Raw genomic sequence first — 15,203 nt, 5'->3', positions numbered from 1 at the left:
AGGGTAATGGTGGGGAGGACGAGGGGACTGGGGAGTTGGGGATGGTGGGGACAGGGGAATGCTGGGGAGGACAAAGGGACAGGTGAATGGGAGATGGTGGGGGAGGAAGAAGGACAGGGGAGGGGAAAATGGTAAGGAGGACGATGGGACAGGGAAGTGGGAATAGTGGGGATGATGTGGGGACAGGGAAGTGGGAAGGACGAGAGGACTGTGGAATGGGGAATAGCAAAGTGAATTATAATTATATATATTAATTAATTCTTATAAATTTCCAGAAGCCTGTATCAACACCCACACTAATGCAACTGAAAGAGATGTTGAGACAAGTATTGCTGATATGTTGAAGAACGCCCCAAACAAACTCGGTGGAAACAGATACAAGGTAAAGTTTGCCAATTTGCTGTAGTCTAATTCAATTTCTTTTTAGTAATCTTCGAGAACATTTATGCTATGAATAAGATAAAATAATGTAACTGATTTTGATTTATTTACTATTTATTATTTATTTACCGTTATTAGTATAATAGATCTCGTAATAATTTTGCAAAAATAATGGCATTTACTATTTTAAAAAGCTCGGGTGCAGGGGGGGGGGGGTTATGTAAAAGCCTGGTTTGTGCCTCGGAGAGGCTATGGGATCCAGTAAGATCGTCCTTCCTTTCCTCCCTAGAATCTGGATGTAGCAGGTGCTCAATTGTCAAAAGTGAAAAATTGGTTTTGTCTTCCGAATGCACCATTTCTGTAAATTTGCTAATAATCTTTTAAAAATAGTAAATGCCATTATTTTTGCAAAATTATTACGAGATCTATTATACTAATAACGGTTTGATAAAATACAGTAGACTGCCTACTGGTTTTACCTGTAATAAGGTTTGATACAGATGATTATGATTATGGTTTTGGCCTCCACCACCCTCTCACCTAACTTGTTCCAACCATGTCTACCACGGTTTTGTCTTCCGAATGCACCATTTCTGTAAATTTGCTAATAATCTTTTAAAAATAGTAAATGCCATTATTTTTGCAAAATTATTACGAGATCTATTATACTAATAACGGTTTGATAAAATACAGTAGACTGCCTACTGGTTTTACCTGTAATAAGGTTTGATACAGATGATTATGATTATGGTTTTGGCCTCCACCACCCTCTCACCTAACTTGTTCCAACCATGTCTACCACGGTTTTGTCTTCCGAATGCACCATTTCTGTAAATTTGCTAATAATCTTTTAAAAATAGTAAATGCCATTATTTTTGCAAAATTATTACGAGATCTATTATACTAATAACGGTTTGATAAAATACAGTAGACTGCCTACTGGTTTTACCTGTAATAAGGTTTGATACAGATGATTATGATTATGGTTTTGGCCTCCACCACCCTCTCACCTAACTTGTTCCAACCATGTCTACCACGGTTTTGTCTTCCGAATGCACCATTTCTGTAAATTTGCTAATAATCTTTTAAAAATAGTAAATGCCATTATTTTTGCAAAATTATTACGAGATCTATTATACTAATAACGGTTTGATAAAATACAGTAGACTGCCTACTGGTTTTACCTGTAATAAGGTTTGATACAGATGATTATGATTATGGTTTTGGCCTCCACCACCCTCTCACCTAACTTGTTCCAACCATGTCTACCACGGTTTTGTCTTCCGAATGCACCATTTCTGTAAATTTGCTAATAATCTTTTAAAAATAGTAAATGCCATTATTTTTGCAAAATTATTACGAGATCTATTATACTAATAACGGTTTGATAAAATACAGTAGACTGCCTACTGGTTTTACCTGTAATAAGGTTTGATACAGATGATTATGATTATGGTTTTGGCCTCCACCACCCTCTCACCTAACTTGTTCCAACCATGTCTACCACGGTTTTGTCTTCCGAATGCACCATTTCTGTAAATTTGCTAATAATCTTTTAAAAATAGTAAATGCCATTATTTTTGCAAAATTATTACGAGATCTATTATACTAATAACGGTTTGATAAAATACAGTAGACTGCCTACTGGTTTTACCTGTAATAAGGTTTGATACAGATGATTATGATTATGGTTTTGGCCTCCACCACCCTCTCACCTAACTTGTTCCAACCATGTCTACCACGGTTTTGTCTTCCGAATGCACCATTTCTGTAAATTTGCTAATAATCTTTTAAAAATAGTAAATGCCATTATTTTTGCAAAATTATTACGAGATCTATTATACTAATAACGGTTTGATAAAATACAGTAGACTGCCTACTGGTTTTACCTGTAATAAGGTTTGATACAGATGATTATGATTATGGTTTTGGCCTCCACCACCCTCTCACCTAACTTGTTCCAACCATGTCTACCACGGTTTTGTCTTCCGAATGCACCATTTCTGTAAATTTGCTAATAATCTTTTAAAAATAGTAAATGCCATTATTTTTGCAAAATTCCTGAATATTGTCAAAATGACGGAAACCCATATGTCAAAAACACATGGAGATATACCAATCCTGGAAGACATTCTTCCATCCCCACTTGAAACTGTTGAGCAGGTGGAAAGTCTGTCACATGAGCTAAAAGTTAACAGTGAATATAAAAAGAGTATGGTAAGTGTTGCTTAATTCTTTTAGCCTGAGTATGGTAAGTGTTGCTGAATTTTTTTAGCCTTGTACATATGTCTTTTGATTAGTTTTTTTGCAGATGAAGGAAGGTGGGGTGGCACATAATTGATTGTTCAGTGTTATGTTTAAGGTACAAATAAAACAAAAGCAAAAGTTACTCAAATTCGTTGATTTTTGTAATAGTTAAGAAGGAAAATATTTTAATGCTATTTATTTAATACAGTTGGAAATTAGAAAATCTAATGTTGAGATTGAAAGATATATATTATTCTCTATTACCTTACAGCTTATGCATTATTTTAACAGGTCCAGACGCTGTCTCAAATGGGCGGTGCAAGCTGTGGAGACACAGTGAGACGAATGATGAGGAGGATAGGGACCTATGGGGTCTGGTCTCAGTATTCACTCGTTGGGCGCAAGAGGAAACGTGTCTTCAAAACCTTGGATATTTGTAATGTAATAATAAGTACGTAAATTTGACATTTTTTTGGATTATATATATGTCTGCATGTATTATGTATTATACTTGCATGCTTGTTAATGACTTGTATTCTAGTCTTGTGGGTATCTCCTTTCTCCTACGGGCCAAATGCTTTGTTCTTACCTAGCATTTTGCTTTGTTTGGGTATGAATGTTTGTGTACCTTCATTGTATATTTTGCAAAATTTGCCATATATCTCATTACTCCTCTGCCTAGCAACAAGTCTGTCTAATTATACTCAATAACTATTTTTCAAAGTTCCCCATAGTGTCCTTTATTGAAATAGAGTTCATGAACCGTTTCAATATCCTTATTTTCTTCTAGATTATATCTTAAAGTATATTTAAATGTTATTGTGACATTGCATTGCAATTGAGCTGCGTTGTTAACCATTCTGTTCATTTCATGAGTATATTTTATTTTCTATTTTTTCATATCATTTTTTTTATCTGTTTTTATTTTTCAGTGATGGGAATATCAGATCATTTGATGTTCCCATCAGAAAATTGGGAAAGTCAGATCTTTTGATGTTCCCAATTTTCAGATGGAAGCATCAGACCATCATGGAATGCATGGGATGAGGTAGTTTAGAATGGTGGGGAGGACGACAGGGGGGATGGTGGGGAAGACGAGGGAACAGAGGAGAGGGTAATGGTGGGGAGGACGAGGGGACAGGGGAATGGAGAATGCTGGGGAGGACAAAGGGGACGAGGGGACGGAGGAAGACTGGAGAACAGGGGAACACCTAAATAAAAGCCAACAATGTTATTACTCTGTGGCTTCTTGTCTCCTGACAAAAAGAATTATAATTATATATATTAATTAATTCTTATAACTTTCCAGAAGCCTGTATCAACACCCACACTAATGCAACTGAAAGAGATGTTGAGACAAGTATTGCTGATATGTTGAAGAACGCCCCAAACAAACACGGTGGAAACAGATACAAGGTAAAGTTTGCCAATTTGCTGTAGTCTAATTCAATCTCTTTTTAGTAATCTTTGTGAACATTTATGCTATGAATAAGATAAAATAATGTAATTGATTTTGACTAAATATGTAGATATATTTAATTTTCTGAGCACTAATAATGAAAGAAAACCAAAATAAGAGGTGGCTACTATCTCTAATAATGGGCTGGAATAATACAGGATATAATAATATATATATATATATATATATAAATATATATACATATATTTATATATATATATATTTATTTATATAAATATATATATGATATATATATTCTATTCTATTAGTCTATTCTATTCTATAGTTTTATATAGATTCTTGTTTTAGTTTTTTTCTATAATATGGAAAGGGTTTTTAATTAATAAATTAAATATTATATAATAAAATAATGTATTATTGAAAACAATTAGTAACAAACAATATTTCATTACAGGGTGGTGAAGCAAGAATACATGTGCATCACATAGCAGAGTCGGATGTGACGAATAATGAAAACAGCGGAGAGCCTGGTGCATGGCATACCGCTGAATCTTCTCTAATGTCTATATAGAAGAATCTTTGTTTCTGTGTGTATATATGTATATATATCATTAATAAAATATATATATATATATATATATATATATATATATATATATATAACCTATATATATATATATATATTTATATATATATTTATATATATATTTATATATATATATATATATATTTATATATATATTTATATATATATATATATATATTTATATATATATTTATATATATATATATATTTATATATATATTTATATATATATATATATTTATATATATATTTATATATATATATATATTTATATATATATTTATATATATATATATTTATATATATATTTATATATATATATATATATTTATATATATATATATATATATATATATATATTTATATATATATATATTTATATATATATATATATTTATATATATATATATTTATATATATATATATATTTATATATATATATATATTTATATATATATATATATATTTATATATATATATATTTATATATATATATATATATTTATATATATATATATATTTATATATGTCGTACCTAGTAGCCAGAACTCACTTCTCAGCCTACTATTCAAGGCCCGATTTGCCTAATAAGCCAAGTTTTTCTGAATTAATTGTTTTTCGGCTACCTAACCTACCTAACCTAACCTAACCTAACTTTTTCGGCTACCTAACCTAACCTAACCTATAAAGATAGGTTAGGTTAGGTTAGGTAGGGTTGGTTAGGTTCGGTCATATATCTACGTTACATTTAACTTAACTCCAATAAAAAAAAATTTACCTCATACCTAATGAAATGGGTAGCTTTATCATTTCATAAGAAAAAAATTAGAGAAAATATATTAATTCAGGAAAACTTGGCTTATTAGGCAAATTGGGCCTTGCATAGTAGGCCAAATAGTGCGTTCTGGCTACTAGGTACGACATATATATATATATATGTCGTACCTAGTAGCCAGAATGCACTTCTCAGCCTACTATGCAATGCCCGATTTGCCTAATAAGCCAAGTTTTCATGAATTAATGTTTTTTCGACTACCTAACCTACCTAACCTAACCTAACCTACCGTTTTCGGCTACCTTACCTAACCTAACCTATAGAGATAGGTTAGGTTAGGTTAGGTAGGGTTGGTTAGGTTCGGTCATATATCTACGTTAATTTTAACTCCAAAAAAAAAAAATTGACCTCAAACATCATGAAATGGGTAGCTTTATCATTTTGAAAAAAATTAGAGAAAATATATTAATTTAAGAAAACTTGGATTATTAGGTAAATCGGGCCTTGCATAGTAGGCTGAGAAGTGCGTTCTGGCTACTAGGTACGACAAATATATATATATATATATATATATATATATATATATATATATATATATATATATATATATATATATATGTCGTACCTAGTAGCCAGAACTCACTTCTCAGCCTACTATTCATAGCCCGATTTGCCTAATAAGCCAAGTTTTCCTGAATTAATATATTTACTATAATTTTTTTCTTATGAAATGATAAAGCAACCCTTTTCTCTATGTATGAGGTCAATTTTTTTTTATTGGAGTTAAAATTAACGTAGATATATGACCGAACCTAACCAACCCTACCTAACCTAACCTAACTTATATTTATAGGTAAGGTTAGGTTAGGTAGCCAAAAAAAGCTAGGTTAGGTTAGGTTAGGTAGGTTAGGTAGACGAAAAAACATTAATTCATGAAAACTTGGCTTATTAGGCAAATTGGGCCTTGAATAGTAGGCTGAGAAGTGCGTTCTGGCTATTAGGTACGACATATATATATATGTCGTACATATATATATATGTCGTACCTAGTAGCCAGAACGCACTTCTCAGCCTACTATGCAAGGCCCGATTTGCCTAATAAGCCAAGTTTTCATGAATTAATTGTTTTTCGACTACCTAACCTACCTAACCTAACCTAACCTAACTTTTTCGGCTACCTAACCTAACCTAACCTATAAAGATAGGTTAGGTTAGGTTAGGTAGGGTTGGTTAGGTTCGGTCATATATCTACGTTAATTTTAACTCAAATAAAAAAAAATTGACCTCATACATAATGAAATGGGTAGCTTTATCATTTCATAAGAAAAAAATTAGAGAAAATATATTAATTCAGGAAAACTTGGCTTAATAGGCAAATCGGGCCTTGCATAGTAGGCTGAGAAGTGCGTTCTGACTACTAGGTACGACATATATATATATATATATATATATGTCGTACCTAATAGCCAGAACGCACTTCTCAGCCTACTATTCAAGGCCCGATTTGCCTAATAAGCCAAGTTTTCATGAATTAATGTTTTTTCGTCTACCTAACCTACCTAACCTAACCTAACCTAGCTTTTTTTGGCTACCTAACCTAACCTTACCTATAAGTATAGGTTAGGTTAGGTTAGGTAGGGTTGGTTAGGTTCGGTCATATATCTACGTTAATTTTAACTCCAATAAAAAAAAATTGACCTCATACATAGAGAAAAGGGTTGCTTTATCATTTCATAAGAAAAAAATTATAGTAAATATATTAATTCAGGAAAACTTGGCTTATTAGGCAAATCGGGCCTTGAATAGTAGGCTGAGAAGTGAGTTCTGGCTACTAGGTACGACATATATATATATATATATATATATATATATATATATATATATATATATATATATATATATGTCGTACCTAATAGCCAGAACTCACTTCTTGGCCTACTATGCATGGCCCGATTTGCCTAATAAGCCAAGTTTTCATGAATTAATGTTTTTTCGACTACCTAACCTACCTAACCTAACCTAACCTAACTTTTTCCGCTACCTAACCCAACCTAACCTATAAAGATAGGTTAGGTTAGGTTAGGTAGGGTTGGTTAGGTTCGGGCATATATCTACGTTAATTTTAACTCTAATAAAAAAAAATTGACCTCATACATAATGAAATGGGTAGCTTTATCATTTCATAAGAAAAAAATTAGGGAAAATATATTAATTCAGGAAAACTTGGCTTATTAGGCAAATCGGACCTTGCATAGTAGGCTGAGAATTGCGTTCTGGCTACTAGGTACGACATATATATATATATATATATATATATATATATATATATATATATATATATATATATATATATATATATATATGTCGTACCTAGTAGCCAGAATGCACTTCTCAGCCTACTATGCAAGGCCCGATTTGCCTAATAAGCCAAGTTTTCCTGAATTATTATATTTTCTCTATTTTTTTTCTTATGAAATGATAAAGCTACCCATTTCATTATGTATGAGGTCAATTTTTTTTATTGGAGTTAAAATTAACGAAGATATATGACCGAACCTAACCAACCCTACCTAACCTAACCTAACCTATCTTTATAGGTTAGGTTAGGTTAGGTAGCAGAGAAAGGTAGGTTAGGTTAGGTTAGGTAGGTTAGGTAGTCGAAAAACAATTAATTCATGAAAACTTGGCTTATTAGTCAAATCGGGCCTTGCATAGTAGGCTGACAAGTGCGTTCTGGCTACTAGGTACGACATATATATATATATATATATATATATATATATATATATATATATATATATATATATATACATATATATATATATATATATATATATATATATATAGATATGTCGTACCTAGTAGCCAGAACGCACTTCTCAGCATACTATGCACGGCCCCATTTGCCTAATAAGCCAAGTTTTCGTGAATTAATATATTTTCTCTAATTTTTTTCTTATAAAATGATAAAGCTAACCATTTCATTATGTATGAGGTCAATTTTTCTTTATTGGAGTTAAAATTAACGTGGATATATGACCGAACCTAACCAACCCTACCTAACCTAACCTAACCTATATTTATAGGTAAGGTTAGGTTAGGTAGCCAAAAAAAGCTAGGTTAGGTTAGGTTAGGTAGGTTAGGTAGACGAAAAAACATTAATTCATGAAAACTTGGCTTATTAGGCAAATCGGGCCTTGAATAGTAGGCTGAGAAGTGCGTTCTGGCTATTAGGTACGACATATATATATATATATATATATATATATATATATATATATATATATATATATATAAATATATATATATATATATATATATATATATATATATATATATATATATATATATATATATATATATATATATATATATTTATATATACATATATTAGTACATTTTGGTAGCAGTCTTTCCTGTAGACATATATTATTAAATATGACCGAAAAAGTAAGATTAATAATTCTAACACGAATTTTCTCAATCTTTCGTACATTTCTTTTCACTGTTGGAGGTAATTCAAAAATCAATTCTCCAAAATTCATTTTTATTTCTAGTCTGACGCGACACTTGAGCGCGTTTCGTAAAATTTATTACATTTTCAAAGACTTTACACATACACAACTGAATAGAACTTACATATCTCCGATTTGTTTATATCTACATTTGAGTGAGGTGGATGGGGTGAGGTAGTATTTAATAGGGTATTAATTTCATCAACACAAGACAGAACACGAAACAATGGGTATTGAAATGGAAGTGATTGTAGAAAGCATATTGGTCCATATTTCTTGATGCTTCTATATTGGAGCGGAGTTTTGAGGTGGGTAGAATATAGTTGTGCATTAATTGGCTGTTGATTGCTGGTGTTGACTTCTTAATGTGCAGTGCCTCGCAAACGTCAAGCCGTCTGCTATCGCTGTATCTATCGATGATTTCTGTGTTGTTTACTAGGATTTCTCTGGCGATGGTTGCGATCTTCACAAAACCTAAACCTGGTTAAAGGTATTGTTTATGGTTCAATGTTGACGCCCCAAACAAACAATTTTCCCGAAAGATTCAGACGAAGCTTACAGGAGTTAAGAGCCGATCCTTCCATTCATATTACAAAGGCTGATAAATCCAGCACTATTGTTATTTTAAACAAGGAGGAATATATTTCGAAAATGAATGATCTCCTCCTAGATTCTTCAACGTACACTAAGCTTAGGAAAAATCCTCTTGAGGACATCATCAAGTTCTTCAATAGTAGCTTGAGGAAGTTGTTAAGTAAACATAAAGATCATCTTAATCAATTTACTACTTCATCACCTTCATTACCATATCTATATGGTCTTGTCAAGACGCATAAGCCTAACAATCCCATGAGACCTATCATCAGTTCTGTGGGATCCATTTCTTACAAACTCTCCAAATGGCTTACCAAAATCTTGTCCCCTTTGTTAGGAACTATCTCCTCTTCTCATTTGACAAATTCTCTTGATTTAGTTGACAAATTGAATAGTGTTCCTGTCACTCCTGATGTAAAGTTAATCAGTTTTGACGTTTGTTCCTTGTTCACTAAGGTACCGGTCGATGATATTCTCGATTATCTTGCTCGTGAACTAATGAGCCATGACTTACCTCTTTCTGCTGATATTATTGTCAGTCTTGTTAAGTTGTGCATTAAAGAATGTAAATTTACCTTTAATAATGAGTATTATTTACAGACTTTTGGAATGGCTATGGGGAATCCTCTATCGCCATTGCTCTCAAACCTGTACATGGAATTCTTTGAAAAGAAATTCGTTTCAAAAATAACTCCTGGAATCATTCCTTGGTTTAGATATGTTGATGATATCTTGTGTATTTGGCCTTCAGATGTAAACACAGACGAATTTGTAGCCAAACTTAATGACCAAGTCACCTCCATAAAATTTACTATGGAGACTGAAATTGATAAATGTTTGCCATTCTTAGATGTGCTTATTCATAGGGAAAACTCTTCATTAAAGTTTAGTGTTTACAGAAAACCTACGAACAATTTATCTTATGTTCATTATTTTTCAGGGCATAAATACAATGTAAAAAAGTCAATTTTTTCTTCAATGTATCTAAGAGCTCTTCGAGTTGTGAGTCCAGAATTCTTAGATGAAGAATTTAAGAATATTGATTTGATTGGTCTTAAGCTTTGTTACCCACTGAATTTTTTGGAAGTTTGTCGTAACAAAGCTCGTCGTACATATTATAATAATGTATGCAGTGAAAGGATTCGCCCAAAGAATGTGTTATGTTTACCATATTTCTCTGGGTTTGAGAATATTGTCAAGGCCTTGAAACTTTTTAATGTAGATGTAATGTTTAGCTACGAAAACACTGTTGGTAAGCTATTAGTAAGGAACAGCCCTCGTAGTGATAATTGCGTCATTTATAAAATACCTTGTAAGGAATGTAATAAGTTCTATGTCGGGCAAACATCTAAAGATTTAAAATGTAGAATATCGCTACATAAATACTCTGTAAAACATGGCCAATTGTCTAATGCTTTGTTTGTGCATTTGTCAGAAAAAGCTCACCAAATTGATTGGGAGAGTGCTTCTTCAATAACAAATTGTAAAAGCACCTATAACAGAAACATAATTGAATCTGCTTTGATACAGATCACCAAAGAAAGTAATTTGAATATTAGCAGTGGTCTATATAACTTAGATCCATTTCTAATAGATCAGCTAAAGGGCGATTTAAGTAGAATCATTGAAAAACATTTGTCTCGCTAATTTATTGTATATATTTACTTCTTTATGTTATAATTACCTATATATTATGCTTGTATGTCTGCTGTATCAGATGGGCCATTGTGCTACATCGGATGTGCCAATTGGGTGCATCTGATGGGCCAATGGGCCTTCTGCGTTGTCCAAGTATTGTACCTCACCTTACTTCACCACTCCTTCCTGCCTATTTATACCCATCACTCGATCTGTAAAATGACCTTCTGAAGATGTATTTAATATACGAAAGTACTTAAGGAAATTTCCTGTTTCATTTTTCCTCCGTGGTCTGACATTGTCATATATATATATATATATATATATATATATATATATATATATATATATATATATATATATATATATATATATATACATATATATATATATATATATATATATATATATATATATATATATATCGTACCTAGTAGCCAGAACTCACTTCTCAGCCTACTATGCAAGGCCCGATTTGCCTAATAAGCCAAGTTTTCATAAATTAATGTTTTCATGAATTAATGATTAGGCAAATCGGGCCTTGCATAGTAGGCTGAGAAGTGAGTTCTGGCTACTAGGTACGATATATATATATATATATATATATATATATATATATATATATATATATATATGTCGTACCTAATAGCCAGATCGCACTTCTCAGCCTACTATTCAAGGCCCGATTTGCCTAATAAGCCAAGTTTTCATGAATTAATGTTTTTTCGTCTACCTAACCTACCTAACCTAACCTAACCTAGCTTTTTTTGGCTACCTAACCTAACCTTACCTATAAATATAGGTTAGGTTAGGTTAGGTAGGGTTGGTTAGGTTCGGTCATATATCTACGTTAATTTTAACTCCAATAAAAAAAATTGACCTCATACATAGAGAAAAGGGTTGCTTTATCATTTCATAAGAAAAAAATTATAGTAAATATATTAATTCAGGAAAACTTGGCTTATTAGGCAAATCGGGCCTTGAATAGTAGGCTGAGAAGTGAGTTCTGGCTACTAGGTACGACATATATATATATATAAATATATATATATATATATATATATATATATATATATATATATATATATATATATATATATATATATATATATATATATATATATATATATATATATATATTATTAAATATGACCGAAAAAGTAAGATTAATAATTCTAACACGAATTTTCTCAATCTTTCGTACATTTCGTTTCACTGTTGGAGGTAAATCAAAAATAAATTCTCCAAAATTCATTTTTATTTCTAGTCTGACGCGACACGAGCGCGTTTCGTAAAACTTATTACATTTTCAAAGACTTTAGTTCACAAATACACAACTGAATAGAACTTACGCATCTCAGATTTTATATCTACATTTGAGTGAGGTGGAAGGGGTGATGTGGCATTAACACAAGACAGAACAAGATGTGGTATTAATAGGGTATTAATTTCATCAACACAAGACAGAACAAGAGTTTTAATAGGGTATTAATTTCATCAACACAAGACAGAACACGAAACAATGGATATTGAATAGAAGTGTTTGTAGAAAGCCTATTGGTCCATATTTCTTGATGCTTCTATATTGGAGCGGAGTCTTGAGGTGGGTAGAATAAAGTTGTGCAATAATTGGCTGTTGATTGCTGGTGTTGACTTCTTGATGTGTAGTGCCTCGCAAACGTCAAGCCGCCTGCTATCGCTGTATCTATCGATGATTTCTGTGTTGTTTACTAGGATTTCTCTGGCGATGGTTTGGTTGTGGGAAGAGATTATATGTTCCTTAATGGAGCCCTGTTGCTTATGCGTCGTTAAGCGCCTAGAAAGAGATGTTGTTGTCTTGCCTATATACTGGGTTTTTTGGAGCTTACAGTCCCCAAGAGGGCATTTGAAGGCATAGACGACGTTAGTCTCTTTTAAAGCGTTCTGTTTTGTGTCTGGAGAGTTTCTCATGAGTAGGCTGGCCGTTTTTCTGGTTTTATAGTAAATCGTCAGTTGTATCCTCTGATTTTTGTCTGTAGGGATAACGTTTCTATTAACAATATCTTTCAGGACCCTTTCCTCCGTTTTATGAGCTGTGGAAAAGAAGTTCCTGTAAAATAGTCTAATAGGGGGTATAGGTGTTGTGTTAGTTGTCTCTTCAGAGGTTGCATGGCTTTTCACTTTCCTTCTTATGATGTCTTCGACGAAACCATTGGAGAAGCCGTTATTGACTAGGACCTGCCTTACCCTACAGAGTTCTTCGTCGACTTGCTTCCATTCTGAGCTGTGGCTGAGAGCACGGTCGACATATGCGTTAACAACACTCCTCTTGTACCTGTCTGGGCAGTCGCTGTTTGCATTTAGGCACATTCCTATGTTTGTTTCCTTAGTGTAGACTGCAGTGTGGAAACCTCCGCCCTTTTCCATGACTGTTACATCTAGAAAGGGCAGCTTCCCATCCTTTTCCATCTCGTAAGTGAAACGCAGCACGGAACTCTGCTCAAATGCCTCCTTCAGCTCCAGCAGATGTCTGACATCAGGTACCTGTGTAAAAATGTCGTCAACATACCTGCAGTATATGGCCGGTTTCAAGTTCATGTCGACTAAGACTTTTTGCTCGATGGTACCCATGTAGAAGTTTGCAAACAGGACACCTAGGGGAGAACCCATGGCGACCCCATCTACTTGCTTATACATGTGCCCATCCGGGCTCAAGAAGGGTGCCTCTGTAGTACAAGCTTGGAGTAGTTTCCTCAGAATATTTTCTGGTATGTCAAGAGGAGTACAGGCTGGATCACGATACACTCTGTCGGCTATCATTCCGATTGTCTCGTCCACAGGTACGTTGGTAAACAGCGATTCTACGTCCAACGAGGCTCTTATCCCTGTGGCCCGTGTGCCCCGCAGTAAGTCAACAAATTCCTTTGGAGACTTCAGGCTGAAGGCGCAAGGAACATAAGAAGTCAGCAGGCCGTTGAGTCGATTCGCCAGTCTGTACGTGGGTGTGGGTATCTGGCTAATGATTGGGCGAATCAATATATATATATATATATATATATATATATATATATATATATATATATATATATATATATATATATATATATATATATATATGTCGTACCTAGTAGCCAGAACTCACTTCTCAGCCTACTATGCAAGGCCCGATTTGCCTAATAAGTTAAGTTTTCATGAATTAATGTTTTTTCGACTACCTAACCTACCTAACCTAACCTAACCTAACGTTTTCGGCTACCTAACCTAACCTAACCTATAAAGATAGGTTAGGTTAGGTTAGGTAGGGTTGGTTAGGTTCGGTCATATATCTACTTTAACTTTAACTCCAATAAAAAAAAATTGACCTCATACATAATGAAATGGGTAGCTTTATCATTTCATAAGAAAAAAATTAGAGAAAATATATTAATTCAGTAAAACTTGGCTTATTAGGCAAATCGGGCCCTGCATAGTAGGCCGAGAAGTGCGTTCCGGCTACTAGGTACGACATATATATATATATATATATATATATATATATATATATATATATATATATATATATATATATGTCGTACCTAGTAGCCAGAACTCACTTCTATGCCTACTATTCAAGGCCCAATTTGCCTAATAAGCCAAGTTTTCATGAATTAGTATATTTTCTTTAATTTTTTTCTTATGAAATTATAAAGCTACCCATTTCATTACGTATGAGGTCAATTTTTTTTATTGGAGTTAAAATTAATGTAGATATATGACCGAACCTAACCAACCCTACCTAACCTAACCTAACCTATCTTTATCGGTTAGGTTAGGTTAGGTAGCCGAAAACGTTAGGTTAGGTTAGGTTAGGTAGGTTAGGTAGTCGAAAAACAATTAATTCATGAAAACTTGGCTTATTAGGCAAATCGGGCCTTGAATAGTAGGCATAGAAGTGCGTTCTGGCTACTAGGTACGACATATATATATATATATATATATATATATGTCGTACCTAATAGCCAGAACGCCCTTCTCAGCCTACTTTGCAAGGCCCGATTTGCCTAATAAGCAAAGTTTTCCTGAATTAAA

The 15,203-nt window shown here is 33.0% G+C and overlaps 1 protein-coding gene across 1 annotated transcript; it reads left to right on the top strand.

Moving 5' to 3' along the window:
- The first annotated feature begins 279 nt into the window (after positions 1-279).
- LOC138351855 (uncharacterized) lies at positions 280-4,642 on the top strand. The gene is made up of 4 exons (XM_069303865.1): positions 280-382; positions 2,920-3,079; positions 3,938-4,044; positions 4,503-4,642. The coding sequence occupies exons 1-4, from the start codon at positions 338-340 to the stop codon at positions 4,617-4,619; spliced, it is 429 nt and encodes a 142-aa protein (XP_069159966.1). The 5' UTR covers positions 280-337; the 3' UTR covers positions 4,620-4,642.
- The last annotated feature ends 10,561 nt before the right edge of the window (positions 4,643-15,203 follow it).

This window comes from Procambarus clarkii, chromosome 51, assembly GCF_040958095.1.
Source record: "Procambarus clarkii isolate CNS0578487 chromosome 51, FALCON_Pclarkii_2.0, whole genome shotgun sequence".
Taxonomy (NCBI): Eukaryota; Metazoa; Arthropoda; class Malacostraca; order Decapoda; family Cambaridae; genus Procambarus; species Procambarus clarkii.
Note: the sequence above shows the minus strand (reverse complement) of the source record. Positions and strands in the feature narration are given on the sequence as shown.

Coding starts and splice junctions, on each gene's coding strand:
- LOC138351855 (XM_069303865.1), top strand. CDS start 338: ATGTTGAAGAACGCCCCAAACAAACTCGGTGGAAACAGATACAAG. Junction 383..2,919: donor TCGGTGGAAACAGATACAAG/GTAAAGTTTGCC, acceptor TTATTTTAACAG/GTCCAGACGCTGTCTCAAAT. Junction 4,045..4,502: donor ACGGTGGAAACAGATACAAG/GTAAAGTTTGCC, acceptor ATTTCATTACAG/GGTGGTGAAGCAAGAATACA.